This window comes from Eptatretus burgeri, chromosome 2 (assembly GCF_056783735.1).
Source record: "Eptatretus burgeri isolate ZD-2024b chromosome 2, Ebu_testis_v1, whole genome shotgun sequence".
In the NCBI taxonomy this organism is placed as follows: domain Eukaryota; kingdom Metazoa; phylum Chordata; class Myxini; order Myxiniformes; family Myxinidae; genus Eptatretus; species Eptatretus burgeri.
The window spans coordinates 151,871,194-151,890,635 of NC_140962.1; the positions used below are offsets into that span (position 1 = coordinate 151,871,194).

The 19,442-nt window shown below is 41.7% G+C and overlaps 1 protein-coding gene across 2 annotated transcripts; it reads left to right on the top strand.

Annotated features, from left to right (window-relative positions):
• Nucleotides 1-1,198: 1,198 nt before the first annotated feature.
• LOC147033566 (uncharacterized) lies at nucleotides 1,199-14,279 on the top strand. Of its 2 annotated transcripts, none has more exons than XM_085871675.1 (2): nucleotides 1,199-2,180; nucleotides 10,708-14,278. In XM_085871675.1, the coding sequence occupies exons 1-2, from the start codon at nucleotides 1,802-1,804 to the stop codon at nucleotides 12,075-12,077; spliced, it is 1,749 nt and encodes a 582-aa protein (XP_085727801.1). In that variant the 5' UTR covers nucleotides 1,199-1,801; the 3' UTR covers nucleotides 12,078-14,278. The 2 variants fall into 2 exon arrangements, with proteins under 2 accessions (XP_085727801.1, XP_085727802.1); XM_085871676.1 differs by lacking the exon at nucleotides 1,199-2,180 and adding an exon at nucleotides 2,205-2,372 and having other exon boundaries at nucleotides 10,708-14,279.
• Nucleotides 14,280-19,442: the final 5,163 nt, after the last annotated feature.

Consider the following 19,442-nt stretch of genomic DNA (forward strand, 5'->3'; position numbering starts at 1 on the left):
TTTCAAGCTTCCCCCTTTCCAGCTACCCCCTTTCCAGCTACCCCCTTTCCGGCTACCCCCTTTCCGGCTACCCCCTTTCCGGCTACCCCCTTTCCAGCTACCCCTCTTTCCAGCTACCCCTCTTTCCAGCTACCCCCTTTCCAGCTACCCCCTTTCCAGCTACCCCCTTTCCAGCTACCCCCTTTCCAGCTACACCCCCTTTCCAGCTACCCCCATTTCAAGCTACCCCCTTTCCAGCTACCCCCTTTCCAGTTACCCCCATTTCAAGCTACCCCCTTTCCAGCTACCCCCATTTCAAGCTACCCCCCCTTTCCAGCTACCCCTCTTTCCAGCTACCCCCATTTCAAGTTACCCCCAGGGGTAGCCTGAACCCGATTTCATCGTACCCCCTATGATTTCAGATTACCCCCCTCAAAACATTTATTTATGTGATTATTTACCAAAAATAGTAATTTAATTGAGGGAAAATCCATTGATCACGTGACCGCCTTTAAAGAGTTTGCAATGAATTTTGATTTTATTATGAATGATTTTATTTTAATATTGTTATTAATTGAAATCAGTGTTTCTCATAGTTATAGTTTTTGCCATATTTTTATGATATCCTTAGTCGATCTAGTTGATCCAAATAGACATTCCGGTTTATCTTTTTAACCAACTCAGACTATACTTACAATTATGGAAACAACGTAATAAAATCAATGTGTAAGAAAGACAATGAAAACAGCTTATTTTTAATTCACAATTTCGTTGTGGTGGTGGTGGTCGTATGGCAGCTGAGCTGCTGGGGTAGCTATCATTTCTTGAAGCGTGACTGTGTCGCTGATGCAGTGCCCCTCTACCAGTACACACACTGGAACTGGTACTCATTCCGCCGACCTCGGAAGGATGACAGGCTGAGTGTGTAGCCTGGTGTTGGCTCAGTGGTTATGGTGGCGACTTGGGATCCGAGGGTCCTGAGTTCAAACCCCGTCGGCCGCTGAATTAATGCACCGGGGGTTGACTCAGCCCGTCATCCTTCCGAGGTCGGCGGAATGAGTACCAGTTCCAGTGTGTGTACTGGTAGAGGGGCACTGCATCAGCGACACAGTGACGCTTCAAGAAATGATAGCTACCCCGGCAGCTCAGCTGCCATACGACCACCACGACCAATACAATTAACATTTTTGGCACATTTTTTTTTTATGTTTCCTGACTTTGAGACGAGCTTTCAATCTTGTATGTTTAACGTGTTCTATTCAATAAACGCATCACGAGTTGTGGGCATAAGAATTGATCATTTCAGCGAAATCACGGAGGGGGCTAATATGAAATCTGGTTCAGGCGACCCCCCGGGGGCAACTTGAAAGGGGGGTAGCTTGAAGTCTTTAGACCGGTGTGGACCGAGGATCCATTTTACTTCTTTCAATCACCCACTGGTCAGGTTAAAAGTGCGAATTTTATTCTATAACCGGCTCCGAATTCCCCTCTTGAGTGTGAGGTAACGGGGTCTCCCCCTCACACCAAGGAGGCCCGTGAGCCGCGAGGTCAGAAAAAGGCGCGTGACAACGGCGCGCGCAGAAAGATCGAGCGCTGACGTCACTTCCTGCTTGGCTTTGTTGCTCCTCCACTGGTTGGATTTGGTTGTCCTTCCTCCACGTGGAAATTTAATGTCTTCCCACGCTGATCGATAAGAAAAGAGAAAGTCCTCAAGCAAGAGGGCGGGAGGGAGAAAATGCGTGTGATGTATTTAATTAAAGGTTTTTTTTTTAAATCTTCCAGCACGTGTTCAGTGTTCAGTGTTCAGTGTTCTTGACGCACAATGGATGAGATGAGAGATCGGGGAGACCGCGGGCTCGTCCCGACGTGGATGGAGATCCAGGGTCTTTCGGAGGAGTCTCTCCGAGCCGCCGTTACGGGTCTCGGGATCGAGATCCTCGGAGCTCTCTGTGCCCGGGCCGAGCCCCCGACGGTGAGGGTTCAAATCTGTTCTTTGTCCGCACGAAAGTTCACCTACACCATGTACGTGGAGCTCTGTCGGTACATGGAGTCGTGCCGTGCGGGGAGAGGATCGGAACGGACCGTGGTGCCCCGGTATGGAAAGGACACCGAGTTGACCGGTGGACCTGGTGGAGTCGTCCGGATCGAGGTTGAAGACGAGAATTTTGGTCTTGAAGGAGATCAAAGGAACCTCGAGAATGGTGAGTCGGGAACAAAAACCTTCTCACCCTTCTTGTTCCACCCCATCCCAAGCGAGGTGCTGTTCTTCATAACATCACCTGGAAATGGTACCCCAACCACCTCTGTGGATCTCAGGTGGACTGTGGTATGACGGTGTGTGTGACGTTGCTCGATGACCTTGAGGAGAGGTGTTTTTACCCTCAAAGGACAAGGTGATCCATTTGGGACCGTTTCACTTTTATTTGCAAAACTGAATATTTTTCAAGTGGATTGTTTCGTCGATTCTGTCTGACTGTCAATCGCCGATGGGTCACAATTTTAAACCAATCTTCACAAAACTTCACCACATGATGTAGTTTGTCGGAAAGAAGAAGCCTATTTGTTTTTGAGGTCAAAAGATCAACATCGGCCAAACGTCAACAACTAAAGCCGCTGTCACACCTTGATGTATTAGCCAGAGTATGGCAACATATCAAAATGTATGTAAAACGCTGGCGTACTCTGAACGATTGATGTTTCTTTTTCATTTTTGGCGTATTCATAACGAGTTGGACGTATGCATAACGTATTAGTAACGTACACAGAACGTTTCGATAACATGTAGATAACTTATATCAACGAATGCTTAGCGTGTTGTCGGCGTTCACCACCTATGCCCAACGATAGTCTAACGTATGCATAGCGCGGAAGCGTATCTCCGACGATCACGTGGCGTAGCCTATTAAAAGGCTGCCACTCGACGATTCAAATCATAACCGCACTCGACATCGAAGTGTCAACATCACCATCATGCCCTGTCACACCTTGACGTTTTAGCCAGCGTATGCCGACGTATGAAAAATTTGCCGAATACGCTGGCACACGTGGAATACGTTATGGGTAAGTTTTGTATACGCTGAAGCACGCTGGCATACGCCGTAGTACGCCGAGCACGTCGACAAATTTTAAGCATGCTCAAAATTTTTCCACGTATGCCAGCATATGACTCACACGTTCCGCTTATGCTGGCCATAAGTTGTAGGCACGTTATGCGATCGTCGACACACATTACTTGTAAGTTACTCATAAGTCGAAACACGTCGAGGTAATGTTTAGCGTCAGTGTTCCAGACTCCATGGTTTTTTCTCTCTCGCTCTCTCGCTCTCTCGCTCTCTCTTCGGCATGACGGTGATGTTGACACTTCGATTTCTATTGCGGTTATGACTTAAATCGTTGAGCGGCAGCCTAATATGGAATAGGCAAAGCCTAGAAGCGAACGTAGAATTATTCTTACATTCGCTTCTGACTTTACCTATTACCTCAACATTACCTTCACAACAACTACACCGCCGAGAACAGGATCTCATCTGAAAAAAAAAATCCTCAACATTACCTTCACAACGACAACTACACCGCCTAGAACAGGATCTCATCTAAAAAAATTAATACTTTAAGCGAACGTAGAATTCTTCTTACATTTGCTTCTGACTTTACCTATAACTTGTTCACAACTGTATACGCAATTTCCGGTTACTTTGGCCTGGATTCCGGATCAGCGATCAAATAAGGTAAATCACGATTAAAAATTATTTTTTGATGATGCGGGAGATATCTTTATTAAAATCAGTGGAGGAAATATACACCATGTCTGATATTATTTGGGTCTTTCATGTCTCCGACGATGCCTTTATCTCGCGGCATGCATCATTCCCCATGACAAAAACCGGAAACAAAAAAAAAAAACCAGAAGTAAAAAAAAAACGGAAGCAAAAGGGTCATAGTCAACGACACGGATTTCAAATTGCCATGGTATTGTGTTGATGTTGTTGTTTCCTATTCTCGCAAGTGCACGCGTGAAGTAATATTCACAAGATAGAAATAAAACCCAATAGTGTTTATACACCGCACAGCGTTTAAAAACAACCGGAAGCAAAAGGGTCATAGCCAACGACACGGATTCGAAATCGTCAGGGGTATTGTGTTGTTGTTGTTTCCTATTCCCTCATGTGCACGCGTTAAGTATGAAGCTCACTGCGTTCGCTATTAATTATATAATATTATAACCGCACTAGAAATCGAAGTGTTAACATCACCGTCTTGCCGAAGAAAAAAAATCAAAAAGTAACCATGGAGTCTGGAACACTGACGCTAATCATTACCTCGACGTGTTTCGACTTATGAGTGACGTACAAGTAACGTGTGTCAATGATCAAGTAACGTGCCTTCAACTTATGGCCAGCGTATGCAGAACGTGTGAGTCATACGCTGACATACGTCGAAAAATTTTGAGCATGTTAAAATTTTTCGACGAGCTTGGCGTACTACGACGTGTGCCAGCGTGCTCTTAACGTATACAAAACTTACCCATAACGTATTCGACGTGTGCCAGCGTTTTAGACAAATTTTTCATACGTCGGCATACGCTGGCTAAATCGCCAAGGTGTGACAGCGGCTGAAGATGGAGTTTCAAAAAATCCTCAATTTTCATCCGATTGACTTGAAATTTGAAGAGGATTTATATTTGGCGTCACTGAATTCAACCGGCCAATTATTTTGGAGGTCAACGTGGACCAAAAGGTCATTTTAGGCTGAGTTTCTAAAATAGTCAATTTTCATCCAATTCGCTTGAAATTTGAAGTTACTTATTTGGTCATTTAATTCAACCACCAATTATTGTTGAGGTCAAGTTTGTTTTTGAGTTTGAGGTCAAGCAAGTATCGTGCTCTGCACGGCGTCGTTTTCTTGTTAATTGCCAGAATCCTTCGGATTTCGGCAATTATATTGGTCGGTTGTGTGTCATTCTGTCTGTCTGTCTGTTTGTGTGGTTGTTTACCCTGTAGCAGCCACACCGTTTCAGCGATCATGACCAAACTGGGTACAGACGTCGGTCATGGTCCAACTTAGACACTTGTCGTTTTTGGTGAATCAAAGTCAAATGTCAAGATCAAGGTCACCGGAAAACCGAAATTCTTATTTTCGCAATAACGTCCGCTAAAATGGTCGTGTCGACTTCAAACCAAATCCAAAATGTGCATCTTCCAATTCTCCATCCAACCATATGTCTGATTGGGGTGTCATACCTTGTTGGCGGTCGGGGGTCGAACGTCAGGGGGGGGGTCGGGTCAAAAATTTCAAATTGCGATAAAAATGCCATTTCAAGTCCGATTGACTTCCAAGTTGTGATCATGACCAAACCAAGTGCTATAACTCTTTAAACAGTAGCACTATCGACTTGTAAGAACCAAATTGATTTCCAGGTTTTTGTTTTTTCAGAGATCATGGAGATATGACAAAGTTATCATTTCCTTGCTCAACGAGCAATTTCATTTGTTTGTTTGTCTGTTTGTCGCCTGCAGGTCACAATTCTAAACCGATCTTCACGAAACTTCACCACATGGTAGAGTTTGTCATAAACAAGAAGCCAATTGTTTTTGAGGTCAAAAGGTCAACACTTGACACGGCCAAGTTAGCCTTATTCAAAAATAAATAAAATTTAAAAGAACCTATGTCAAAAACAATCAAATATTTTCTGGCTGTGAGACCATGCGTCCGATCAAATTGAAATTAAAAACATCTATTCCCGATCACTACTCTATCATAATTGTGAAGTTTCACGTCGATTTGACGGCACCTTGAACAAAGACACCTTTTGACGTAATAAAAAAATCGCACTCATTCCCCATGAGGAGGACTTCTGATGTACTAAGTTTCATTTTTTTTTAACTTGGTGCGGTTTTAGAGATACAGAGGTCCAAAGTTTTTTTTTTTTTTTTTTTTTTTTTTTTTTTTTTTTTCCCCCTTTCAATCGTTCACGCCTCTTTGAGATTGAAGGATGGCATTGAACAACAATAAAGACGCCAACTAATTTGAAAGACACCAACTAAACAATGCTATCAGCCGGGACACCCAGATTAACATCCATCCGAGGCTCCGAGGCGTGGCACAACCTGTATGCAGAACCCTCCCTGTGAATCACCAATCGGACAGTTTATAGTCTGTCGGGGAATCTAACCTGGACGACACACCTTAAAGGTTAAATCTCTGTACTATCTTCGTACACACACACACACACACACACACACACACACACACCTGTTTACCTTCATGATCTCTCGTAGCCTGTACATGTTGCTCCATTTGAGCCTGGGGAATAACTGCTGAAATCTCTCTGTCCAGGTTCTTCCCCATTCCTTTGTTCTTTGTTCCTTTCACATTTCTTTCTATTTTTATTTATTTATTTATCAAATTAATTATTTGGGGTTTTTTTGCACAATTCTCTTTTCTTTCACACACTCTTGCTTTTTCTTCTATTTTCCTCTCTTTCGTTATATTTTATAAAGAAAAAAAAATTATTTATTTTTGAATAAGGCTCACTTGGCTGCGCCTGGATGGGTTTGAGCATTGCGGAGTAGCGGCTGAAACCCAAATCCCATCCAGGTTCCTCCTGACGACTCCATCTTTGCCCTTAACTTCTTCGGGTTCCTTCTTGGTCTTCAGTTTCAGAACATAATGAGATAATGAGAAATAAAAGACAAATTTTCCATTTCTTGGATGACGGTGACATTCTCATTTTGAGTCCCTTTTGAACGCCCCTCATGACTCGGTCAAGCCTCCATATCGAAATCTCTATGCTGTTGCTTGTTGGCAGACGGTCTACGATGCGACAACCAAGTCTTCCGAAGGCACGATTGCCGCAACAAAATGCAACGCAAACATTCACCATTTTAACAAATGTGAACACAATGATGCGGTCCATGCGTAGTTTCGCTTTGTTTGCTCGTACTCCAAGATGGCAGATCGCAAATGTGGTGACATCACACTCGCTGCTCAACGGGGGGTTTGTCAAACATTATAAAAACAATATCTTCTTTATTATTTATATATAAATCTAATTGGGGATTCTCGTTCATTATTGGGATTCAGGAAACCAAATGGAAACGTGACTGAGCGAGGATGTTAGTCGGAGGAGATGGAAGAAGTAATTATCTTTTCTTTTCTTTTTTTTTTTGTTTACATAGGGGAACAGTTGAGATGGGGGAGAAACATTAACAGCAGAGCCAAATGCCAATATAGAGGGATGCAGACAAACACTGGTTGTGGGGAGGAATGGGGGGCAGGAGTGGATGCATGCGGTTTGCAAGACGGACACGGAAAGAAACTCTCAGAAGGGAAAACTGGAAATTTGGAAGGAAGAGGGATGGCTTTGGATTGTGGCCGATCTGAGATGGTGATGAACAGCTGTTTTGAAGGCCTGGAAGGAGTGGGATTGAAGAGAGTGTGGCAGTTTGTTCCATGGGTGGGGAAAAATAGAGGAGCAAATGAGTGGAGGCGAGCAGTGATCCTGGATTTGGGTAGATTCACCAGAAGGGGATTGATGGTGGACTGTGTGTGCCCTACAGAAACCTGGGGGTGGGGGGAACAAAGCACAGAAAGAGCAGAGGGTGAAAGGCCAGCAAGGAGGTGGTAGAAGATAGAGAGAACACCGACCTATCCGTGATGACCAAGTGATAGGGCCAGATCTCCAGCTTCATTGCCGGAAATTCCAATGATCTTGAAGGCCTTGTTTTCCACAGCGTCAAGCTGAGCAAGATGTGGGGCAGGGAAGGCAGCCCAGAAGGGAGAGTAGTACTCTATCAAGCTGCGGATGAAATCGTTATCGGTGGATAGGAGCTCAGGTGTGCCAAGGAAAGACTGTATGACATGGGCCTGGCGATACATCGATTACATCAGTGTAATTTTTAATTTCGGTATCCCGGTATACCGACAAAAACCAGTATGAAAAAAAAAAAAATCAGCATATTGCCAACAAATTGAAGAAAGGTGTTTACGATTCTTAAAATACCGTCGTACATGATTTTAAAAGCTTTGATGCACTTGGCTACACCTGTAACCGTGGAACGGATGTTCTCAAGACATGCCAGGAAGTAGGTATAGTAGGTTTTAACTTTTAACCCTCAGCAGCCAAGCACCATACAAGTATTCACATTTTTCTTTGCCCGAACAGCTGTTTTTCAAAGCAATTGCCAATTGGTTATTACCTCCACCACCGTAGGTGGAAGGAAGTTGTTTTCACCCCCTTTCTGTTGGGTCGCCGAAATAGGTGACCCTTATTGTCAGTAATTCTCTCTGTTTGTTTGGATGTTTGTTCGTTTGTCATCAGCATAATTGGTAGTAAACGTGGGCGGATTTTGACCAAACTCGGGTGGTAGGTACATCTTATGACCAAGTGCTTTGGAAATTGTGATGGTTGCTCGGGATGCTTTGGTTCCTTAGCAACAACCGAAAAACCTTCAAAATCGGTACCGTTCACGCGAAATCAATTCCGAAAGCCATCATCCCACGAAGGGTTATGAAATTTGGCACGAATGATCTACAGGTGATGCTCTATCAAATATATTCCAGTTTTTGTGATATATGGAATAGTTTACCCGCAGCACCCCCAACAATTAGGGTATGCGCGAAAATTGAAGGCCCCCTAGTGACCAGGTGAGTGCATCGATATGAATGAAACTTTGCAGGTTCATGGTACTCAATGAGTACTACAACTTTGCCTCAGGACATATTGACTGATTTAGCTTAGGTCAGGGGTCAAAGGTCAATTAGTGCAAAAATCGATAGTATGCGAGAGCTGGAGGTGCCTTTGCGCCAAATGTTACTCCTCCTTCGGGTTATGGTCGGATGGTCATGAAAATTCACACTAATCGTCTGGAATACATTGTGCATAAACTATCGAGCCGGATTTTCGATTTAGATCTTTGTTCACCCACAGCACCCCCTCGAACTTTGGGGATTTCCGATTTCAAACCGCATTTTCGGTACTTTTCATTCAAATGGATACCGAGTAGTTATCAGTGGATGGAACTGGATGAGATTTGATATGCATAATCTTAAGGTGATTCCCTATCAGCTATATGACATCCATTTTGATCTATATCTTATAGTTTCCATGCTCGGCGACCCATCGCCGCCTGCCGGCTTGTCTGTCTGTTTGTTTGTTTGTTTGTGTACAGGATATCTCAAATAGTTGCAGATGGATTCGGATGAAATTTGGTGGACAGGTTGGATATGTGACAAGGACGAACTGATTAGATTTTGGTGAAGATCCGGATCCGGATCTGACTACCAGGATTTTTTTGAGTGATTCTTCACCAAAGAGAGATCGGGCCAAAAACGATATGTAGCACGATATCTCAAATAGTTGTGGACACATTGGGTGTGTGACTTCGAAGAATTGATTCAATTTTGGTGAACACCGAATCCGGATCTGATAATTTTTCATTGATTCTTCACCGTTGAGAGATCGGGCCAAAAACTATAAATAACACGCTGTCTTAAAAAGTTGCGGACGGATTTGGGCAAAACTTGATGGACAGGTTGGGTGTGTCACAAGGATGAATTGATTCGATTTTGGTGAAGATCCGGATCTCGATAAGATAATTTTTTTTTGAATTTTTAAAATGATTCTTGAGCATTGAGAGATGGGGCCCAAAACGTTACATGGCATGAAATTTTAAAAAGTTGTTGGGCTCGATGTGTTCCACTGGATCAGGCATTGCATGGCGGAGGTATGCGCTCCACCAAGTGCCTTTCTGGTTTTATATGAATCGGGTATGCTTTAGAAAGCCTGTGCTGATTACCGGTACGGCGATCCACGATATTGATATCAGCCTGTGCCGATAACCGACACGGCAATCAGTGATAGTGACACTGCCCTGTGCTGATTACCAACATGGCAATCCATGATATCGTGCTACCGGCCCGGGCATTAATACGTCATGGACCATGACGTGTTTTTGGAACCTGCGTAAAAAATTTATTTATTTATTTTGATTCCGATATACCGGCATGGGCCCACCGATTAAATCGGTACCGACGGAACCTATTACTATAAGAGGATGTCCATTTGGCGGCTGGCTTTGGAGGCCAACCTTGAAATGTGGTTTGCCCAATTAGGATCATAGCTGAGAGTGAGACCCAGGAGCGAGGGTGATTCCAGTAAACCACTCCATTACATGACGCGCAACCCACCCCCCCCCTTCCACGCCCCACCCCTGCCCCCACCTTTTATAAAAACACTTGTATTAAAAGTACTCCAAAGGTATGTCATATTCAGTATTCACTTCTTTCATGATAACAAAATGCTTTACTAACTGAAAATAATCTTCCCAGCAATGGATGTTCAGGTGAAATAAAAAAAAAATTCTTCCCCAAATATCACCTTTTTATTTGCATTGTTTTGTTGTTATAATTTGCACAGAATTGCCCCCAAAATGCATATTTTGACAATTTATCAATATTTCCCCTGAGGACACGTCCGTGGATCCCCCTAATTAGGAGTCGTTTTGCCCATGACTTTCCTTTTTTTTTTTTTCAAAAGTTCTGCAGTTTCACCCACGGTTACACTCACAGCTCATTTAAGGATAATTTATCATACAAATGCCACTCATCATTTAACTTGGGACACAAAAACATTGCTTTCAAAAATGGAGGCCAACATTAACAGATTTTTTTTCAAAAACCTAGTTTCTGAGATATGACTTTTTTTTTTTTTGTGAATGTTCTTCACAGGCAAACAGAAGATCATCATGACGTTTTCCTGCACCTCGTGCTCTCGTGCCTTCAAGACAAAGGCTGCATTGATGAGACACACGAAGAGGCACCGACCAGTTTCCAGTGACAAAACGAAGGAATGCACCGATTATTCTTCTCTTACCTGTTATCAGAGCATTTCAGTCAACCGCAAAAAAAAATTGGTGACGCGCACAAAAGAGAGACCATTTACCTGTAGTGTGTGTGGTAAGGGAATGAGGAAGTCGGGGGAGTTGACTATTCACATGCGGATTCACACCGGGGAGCGCCCGTACTCTTGCAAGGTTTGTGGAAAGATGTTCTACTCCTCTTCAAATTTGAGTAAACATTTTAGGTGTTTACACCCTGAGGAGCGCTTTACCTGCAGTATTACCTGCAAGGTGTGTGGTAAGAGGTTGAGAAACTTTTGGCAGTTGAAGATTCACATGCGGATTCACACTGGAGAGTGCACAATCCGATACACTTGTAAATTTTGTCAAAACTCGTATGCTAATTCACACAGCTTGCATCTGCATCCGTGTAGCCACACAGGTGAGCTCCCATACAGTTGTGAGGTTTGTGGAAAAAAGTTCTCCTTTTCTTCAGGTTCAAAAAGGCATGCTCGTATGCACACTGTGAACAAAAAATATATCAACAATAGGCTTACGAGAAACTCATACCCTTGCGGAGTTTGTGCGACGGTATTCTCATCTTCAGAATCTTTAAAAAGACATGCAGGTTATCACACAGGGAAGAATGAAGGAGTTCACTTGGGAGAAGAGCCTTACAAGTGCTCTGTGTGCAGTATGGTATTGTCTGGTTCAACAAGTTTGTCTCTCCATATGAAAGCGCACAAAAAAGAAAAGTCCTACAAGTGTTCTGTGTGTAGTAGGGTATTTTCTCGTTCATCATGTTTGGCTCAACATATCAAAATGCACACCGGGGAGAAGCCCTACAAGTGTTCTGTGTGCAGCAAGGCATTTGCACGTTCAGTAAATTTGTCAAAACATAATAAAATACACAATGGAGAGAAGCCCTTCCAGTGTTCTGTGTGTGGCAAGGTATTTGCTCATTCAGTAAATTTGGCTCAACATAACAAAATGCACACCGGAGCCAAGCCCCACGAGTGTTCTATTTGCAGCAAGGCATTTGTGCTTTCAGTAAATTTGTCAAAGCATCATAAAATACACAACGGAGAATGCAGCACACCAACTGGAAAGAAGAAACGTTACAACCGACCAAAGAGGCCCTGTATATGTTCTGTGTGTTTCAAGAGATTTCCTGATTCTTCAACTTTATATGAACATGAAATGATACATGAGGTGAAGAATTACCAACGGGAGAAGTACCCTTATTCTGCCTTCAGTTAAGTGCCGGAGAAGCCCCACAAGTGTTCTGACTGCAACAAGGGATTTCCTCAATCATCAACTTTACATGTCCATCAAAGACTTCATTAATGAGAGAAGCCCTACAAATGTTCTGTGTGCAGCAAGACCATTGTTCAGTCCTCAGCTTTATTTAAGCATCAAAGGTTGATATAACATAGGAGGTAGACCAAAAATTTGGACAACTTAAATATCGAACAAAGAACAGCGACACAGAAAAGGAAGCACCAGAGAACCGTGCTGGGGTGGAAGAAGACCACCAAATTGTCAACAAACCAATGTCGAAAATAATTGCCAAGGGATACCATGACTCAAGCTACAAACAACCATCATCCCAAGAAACAAAATCAGTCATACACAAACTTGCAGTCCCAGTATTCCAAAATGGTTACAGAATAGTAATAACAGGTGTGAATAATAGATGCCACCAATGAAATTGAAATGGTAGCACACTCAGTGACAATCCTAAGAAGAACCCTTGGAAAAAGATGAACTCCAAACTTGAGCTTATTCCAAACTCAAAGGAACAGCAGTAACCTAAAACTTTGACACTGCACAGTGCGCAACAAAGCAAAAGCTTATTTTGAAAACTAGAGAATTTATAACAGTTTTTCAAACAGTAATGTTATGAATCATGCCAAGATTCCAGCACAGAATTCAAAGAAGTGAACACGAACGAGACTGCCACATCAGGTATTCAGGTGAAATTATTAGATATACATCTTGCATGGTAAAATTATCTAAATATTTCATTTTATAAAATTTTTCAATGTCAATTGTCTTACCAGCAAACATTTTGTATTGAAGCTAATCTTAGCATTAACAAACATTTTGCACTGAAGCAAATCTGAACATTAACAAACATTTTGTGTTGAAGCAAATTTTAACATTAACAAGCATTTTGTACTGAAGCAAACCTGAACATTAACAAACATTTTGTCTTGAAACAAATCTTCACATTAACTATTTTGCACTGAAGCAAACCTGAACATAAACAAACATTTTGTCTTGAAACAAATCTTCAGATGAACAACCATTTTGTATTGAAGCAAATCTTCACATTAACAAACATTTTGTACAGAAGCAAATTTTAACATCAACAGATATTTTGTATTGAAGCAAATCTTAACATTAACAAACGTTTTGCACTGAAGCAAACCTGAACATTAACAAACATTTTTCATTGAAGCAAATCTTAACATTAACAAACACATTTTGGATAAAAGCAAATCTTCACATTAACAACCATTTTGTATTGAAGCAAATCTTAACATTAACAAACATTTTGGATTGAAGCAAATCTTCACATGAACAACCATTTTGTATTGAAGGAAATTTTAGCATTAACAAACATTTTGGATTGAAGCAAATCTGAACATTAACAAACATTTTGGATTGAAGGAAATCGAAACATAAACAACCATTTCTCACTGAAGCAAACCTGAGCATTAACAAACATTTTGTCCTTAAGCAAACCTGAACATTAACAAACATTTTGTGTTGAAGCAAATCTTCACATGAACAAACATTTTGCACTGAAGCAAATCTTGACATGAACAAACAGTTTGTATTGAAGCAAATCTTCACATTAACAAACATTTTGTATTGAAGCAAATCTTCCACATAAACAAACATTTTTGTAATTAAGCATATCTTCACATTAACAAACATTTTGTAATGAAACAAATCTTCACATAAACAAACATTTTTTGCTGAAGCAAATCTGATCATTAGCTTTGAGGGTTATCTTTGTGGGTGAATTGAATAATTCCCACCTGATTATTTTTGCATCAAATTGAAAAGTAAGTTTTTTTTTTTTTTTTTTTTTTTAACATTCACAGTTTTCAGTTTCATAATGTTTACGTTTTCATGGTTCATGGATTCATGGTTCATAATTTTCATGTTTCGGCATTGTTTAAATAAATACAGACTTTTGGACCACCAGTTTTCATAGTTTTTTGGACTTGTTCATTCCTGCTTGCCTTTGATGGCGTATCACCTCAATTTAGTTTTCATCCCTATTACCAAATGTAGAATCCACAATCATGAGGGGCATTATGGCAGTCCCATCATTCTTACTGTGTTGCGGCAAACTCGTGCATTGCACCATTGAGAGTCCACACAAGCTTCGCTTCTTTTCACGACAAATTTCAACATTTACTGGGGCATTATAATGTTCTACCAGGCCATATGATGATGTGAGAGGCAAAAACATTTTGGCGATGTGAAAGGAAGTCATTCTCCAATCCGTGGCATGAGGCAGTGGGGGGGGGGGGGTGGGAGAGACGTGTATTTGGCCTTCTCGGAAAAAAGTTGAGTGAGGTAGCTTTCTTACATCAACCTACTCAGCTCGTGGCCAAATTAAAAAATGGGCCTAAAATTGTGAGAAACCCCTACCCACAGTAGAACAAGTCACAACCTATTTTTTGTTGAAGAGGGATGTTTGGGGAGTTAGAAAATCTTGGTTGTGAACCTGAGATCATTGCACAACATTTTGAAAATCACGTTTACATATGTACCACTGCAGACTGCAAAAATGGATTTAAGCGCCACAGATTTTGGCTCATATTGGCTCATATATTTGTTAATACTGGTGCTACAAACACAAATTTGGTACCAAAATGTGTGGAATGATGACATATATATATATATATATATATATATATATATATATATATATATATATATATATATATATATATATATATATATACACATACATATCTGTAAAAACCATTTGTGATGTAACAAAGGCTTTTGTGTGACCTGCAGGCAAAAATAGTGGAATTTTACTCAACAAATCAGCTTCGGGTTTACCAATAAATATCAACAAAAACATTAATTACTTCAAAAATATTGGACTTGCAGTCATACTTGTTACATCAACATAATCCAAGTTTATTTACCCTTTGAAAAATATATCTAATGATATAATTGTCACTGAAATGATATAGTTATAACTGAAATCATATGTCGCCCCACGAATGCTGACCGATAGAAATCCCGAAGCAGATATGCAACATGAAGAATTGACTTAAGATTCTGACACAATTGTGAAAGTGACTTTTATATACATCATGTTGATATAAGCTATTTCACATATGACGATTATGAATTCATAACATGCACTGTGACTTGTGTACATCTATTGCATGAAGTAATACATGTAATCTATCTCTAATTCCAGCAATCTCTGTGTGTGTCTGTCTGTTTGTCGGTCTGTTTGTCTGTGACCACCGTTTCTTGATGACCGCCGGTCCGATCTCATTGAAACTTGCCAGGAATATTGCCGGGGACCCCCGGATGTGCCTTTTCGAGGTTTGATATCGGACGAACGGTTCCCAAGTTACGGCCATTTATATGTCGACCAATGACAAGACACGGTGCTATGACGTCACGAATGACATCACAATTAATGTTTATTTTTTATTTTTTGCACGATTGACGGTCCGATCTGATTGAAACTTGCCAGGAATATTGCTGGGGACCCGCTGATGTGCCTTTTCAAGGTTTGATATTAATCGGACAAGCAGTTCCCAAGTTACGGCCATTTATCTGTCGACCAATGACAAGACACGGTGATATGATGTCACAAATGACGTCACAATTAATGTTTATTCATTTATTACTTACGAAATCTAAAGATTTCGTAAGTATATTGATGCCTTCCGTTTCTGTTTGTTTGTTTGTTACTTACGAAATCTAACGATTTCGTAAGTATATTGGTGACTTCCGTGTTTGTTTGTTTGTTTGTTTGTTTGTAGGCACAATAACTCGAGAACGGAAGAAGCTACCAATGTCAAATTACACCACATGATTCAGGAGGGTGATGGCAAGTGCTGATTAGATTTTGGTCGAAATCGGTCAAAGGTCAAGGTCACAGTGAGGTCAAATATCCGATTTTTGATGGTTTGGCACAGTTAACTTGAGAACGGAAGAAGCTACCAATGTCAAATTACACCACGTGATTCAGGAGGGTGATGGCTAGTGCTGATTATATTTTGGTCAAAATCGGTCAAAGGTTAAGGTCACAGTGAGGTCAAACATCCAAAAAATGATATCTCGAGAACGGAAGAAGCTACCAATGCTAAATTACCCAACGTGATTCAGGAGGGTGGTGGCTAGCACTGATTATATTTTGGTCAAAATCAGTCAAAGGTCAAGGTCACGGTGAGGTCAAACATCCAAAACATTCGATTGTTGATGGTTTGGTACAGAATCATCGTAGAAACTTCTAGTTCGCGTCGCTACTTTCTCGAGAGACAGCTTTTATTAGACAAGGTCAGAGGTCAAGTTGACGATTTTGTAAGTACCAGTCTATGACTGCTTGTTTGTTTGTTTGTAGGCACGATAACTCGAGAACAGAAGAAGCTACCAATGTCAAATTACACCACGTGATTCAGGAGGGTGATGGCTAGTGCTGATTAGATTTTGGTCAAAATCGGTCAAAGGTCAAGGTCACAGTGAGGTCAAACATAATTCCTTAAATTCATGTGGAGAAATGGAGTATTTTTGCTTCGCTCGACGTTACGAGTTCGTTTTAACTTCGATTTTAATTTTGTCTTCGGTTTTTGCGATCGCTAAGGATGCTTAAAACTCGGTTGTCGAAATTCTGGAACAGCGATGAATAACTTTTATATATATATATATATATATATATATATATATATATATATATATATATATATATATATATATATATTATAATAAGTCTTTTATCAGATTCTTCTGAAAACTAATACACCTATTATCTGGCATATCCTGCTGGTACTGAATCACTTTTTTAAAAATAAAAACAAAAAAATGGAATTTTTATAAGAAATCTAGTTTTTGTCTGGGACTCATTATATGCAAACCACAATGAATTCAGAATTCAAGCTCCCCTTGGGCTTCTGACTGATTCATGCTTTTATTAGACAAGGTCAGAGGTCAAGTTGACGATTTCGTAAGTGCCAGTCTCTGACTGCTTGCTTATTTATTTTTTATTTTTTATTCTTTGCACGATTGACAGTCCGATCTGATTGAAACTTGCCAGGAATATTGCTGGGGACCCGCGGATGTGACTTTTCGAGGTTTGATATTAATCGGACGAGCGGTTCCCAAGTTACGGCCATTTATCTGTCGACCAATATCTGCGAGAGAGGGGACGGGAGAGAGGGGGGACGGGAGAGAGGGGGGACGGGAGAGAGGGGGGACGAGAGAGAGGGGGGCGAGAGAGAGAGGGGGCGAGAGAGAGAGGGGGCGAGAGAGAGAGGGGGCGAGAGAGAGAGGGGGCGAGAGAGAGAGGGGGCGAGAGAGAGAGGGGGGCGAGAAAGAGGGCGCGAGAGAGGGCTGTACATACTGGCACTCACGTACGGGCACCCCCCGACGGGCCCGTACTAGTCTATCTATAATTCCAGCAATCTCTGTGTGTGTCTGTCTGTTTGTCTGCGACCGCCGTTTCTCGACGACCGCTGGTCCGATCTCATTGAAACTTGCCAGGAATATTGCTGGGAACCCGCGGATGTGCCTTTTCGAGGTTTGATATTAATTGGACGAGCATTTCCCAAGTTATGGCCATTTATCTGTCGACCAATACCTGCGAGAGAGGGGGACTGGAGAGGGGGGATGAGAGGGGGGGCGAGAGAGGGGAGAGAGAGGGGGCGAGAGAGGGATGCACATGCGGGCCCGCACCTACGGGCCCGCCCCTACGGGCCCGTACTAGTACGTTTAAAAGTTCAGTCACGCTCTTCATCAGTGCTGTCGTCAAAGACAACAGAATCATCAACAATTGTACAATCGTCTGCACTACACGAGCAGAATTCAGTTCAGGTGTCCTGCAGAGATACAATGACATGTTCTGCTCTGCCTGTAGTCATCGTCGGTGCAGCGTAGGTTTTGAAGAACTTTGGGGATGTAAATATCCTCCGAGGCAGTTTGATCAACAGCCACAGACGTGAGGAAACGTCTCACCTCATCATAGGACACACAGTGTCCTAATTCATGAAGCATGTCAATGAGATGCTTGCTTCCCAATTCATGATGCACCTGCAAGGCAAAACCCAGCGTTATTGTGGAGTACACTCGACGGCTCTGTGATATTATATTGTGACAAATGGCGATCGTCCTCAGTTTGTTCTTCATAACACCTTCATCACTACAGCTGGTTACATTCGTGTGTGATTTCTCACTGGTGCACCACTGAATAAAGACGTAGAGTGTATTTGGAACAAATTCTGCACAGTGCTGAATATCTGTTTCCTCGACAGGTGCATACATATTTCCAACATGCTCGATATCAGCCATGTGCTTCCTCAGGATACCAGCTGCAGCATGCAAAGTATGCATTTCACTATCTGTGGCTGATGGTACATCAGACAGGATGTCTTCATTTTCTGGTTCATCAGTCATGCTCTGCAGAATCGTGGCTTTTCTCAGGGCATCACATAAGGTCACAGAAGAAGAGCATATGATGTCAGTGTGGCCATCAAATGTTACACAGACTATTTGGTCACCATAATATTTCGTTAATCGCTCCTTCAACTTCCAAGTTTTTCTGCATTCGTGGTACCCAGTGAAACCAAATATCCAACGTATTCATCTTTCAGATGAACGAGGGTTGTCACTGTCTTAGTTTTGGAGAACACAGTTTGTTCCAGATAACATTTCAGTTCATCAAAAGCTTCATCATCTAATGTGCCCATTGTTTCCTCTCCTGATTTACGAATTGCAGCAGTGATGTTCCTTTCTGAAATATAGTGTGAATAGTGTGAAATATAGTGTGTACCTGTGGTACTTGGCATCGTAGGCGAACAAATCTGAAAAGGCAAACATGTGCATGTGTATTTTATTGTCTTGTCTTTTGTCAGCTGCTGCCAGAACTTTTTCTCTGGTGGACTGTCCAGTTCCTGTAGATACCGGTGTAAGCTTGTTTCTGGAAGTGTTGGATTTTCCACAAATGAAGCAGTTAGTCCTGATGTCAAACCCAGCTGTTTCATTTCTGCTGATTCTTTTGTGTTCTGTTGCCGCAGATGTGCATGGTTGCTGGTCACTCTCACTGGGGTTGGATGTGGAGATATTTGACTTGCTGGTATACTTGGCCCGACACGATTTCTGGAATGATACTTTCAAATCAAGACTCAATATGTCTTGTGGCAAAGGCCAGATACTTTCGTAAACGTCATCTTTTCTGATTTGACTTGCTTTGAAGATTGCACTCAAACCATTAAATGTTGGGATCTTTACAACTTCTTGCTTTTTAGGGTTGAGGGGTTTAAAGCATATGATGTAGTGGTCAGTGTCAATTTTACGACGCTTCACAACAGGTGGTTCCAGATCCATAATTGCCGATCAATTGTCAGCACAAGCATC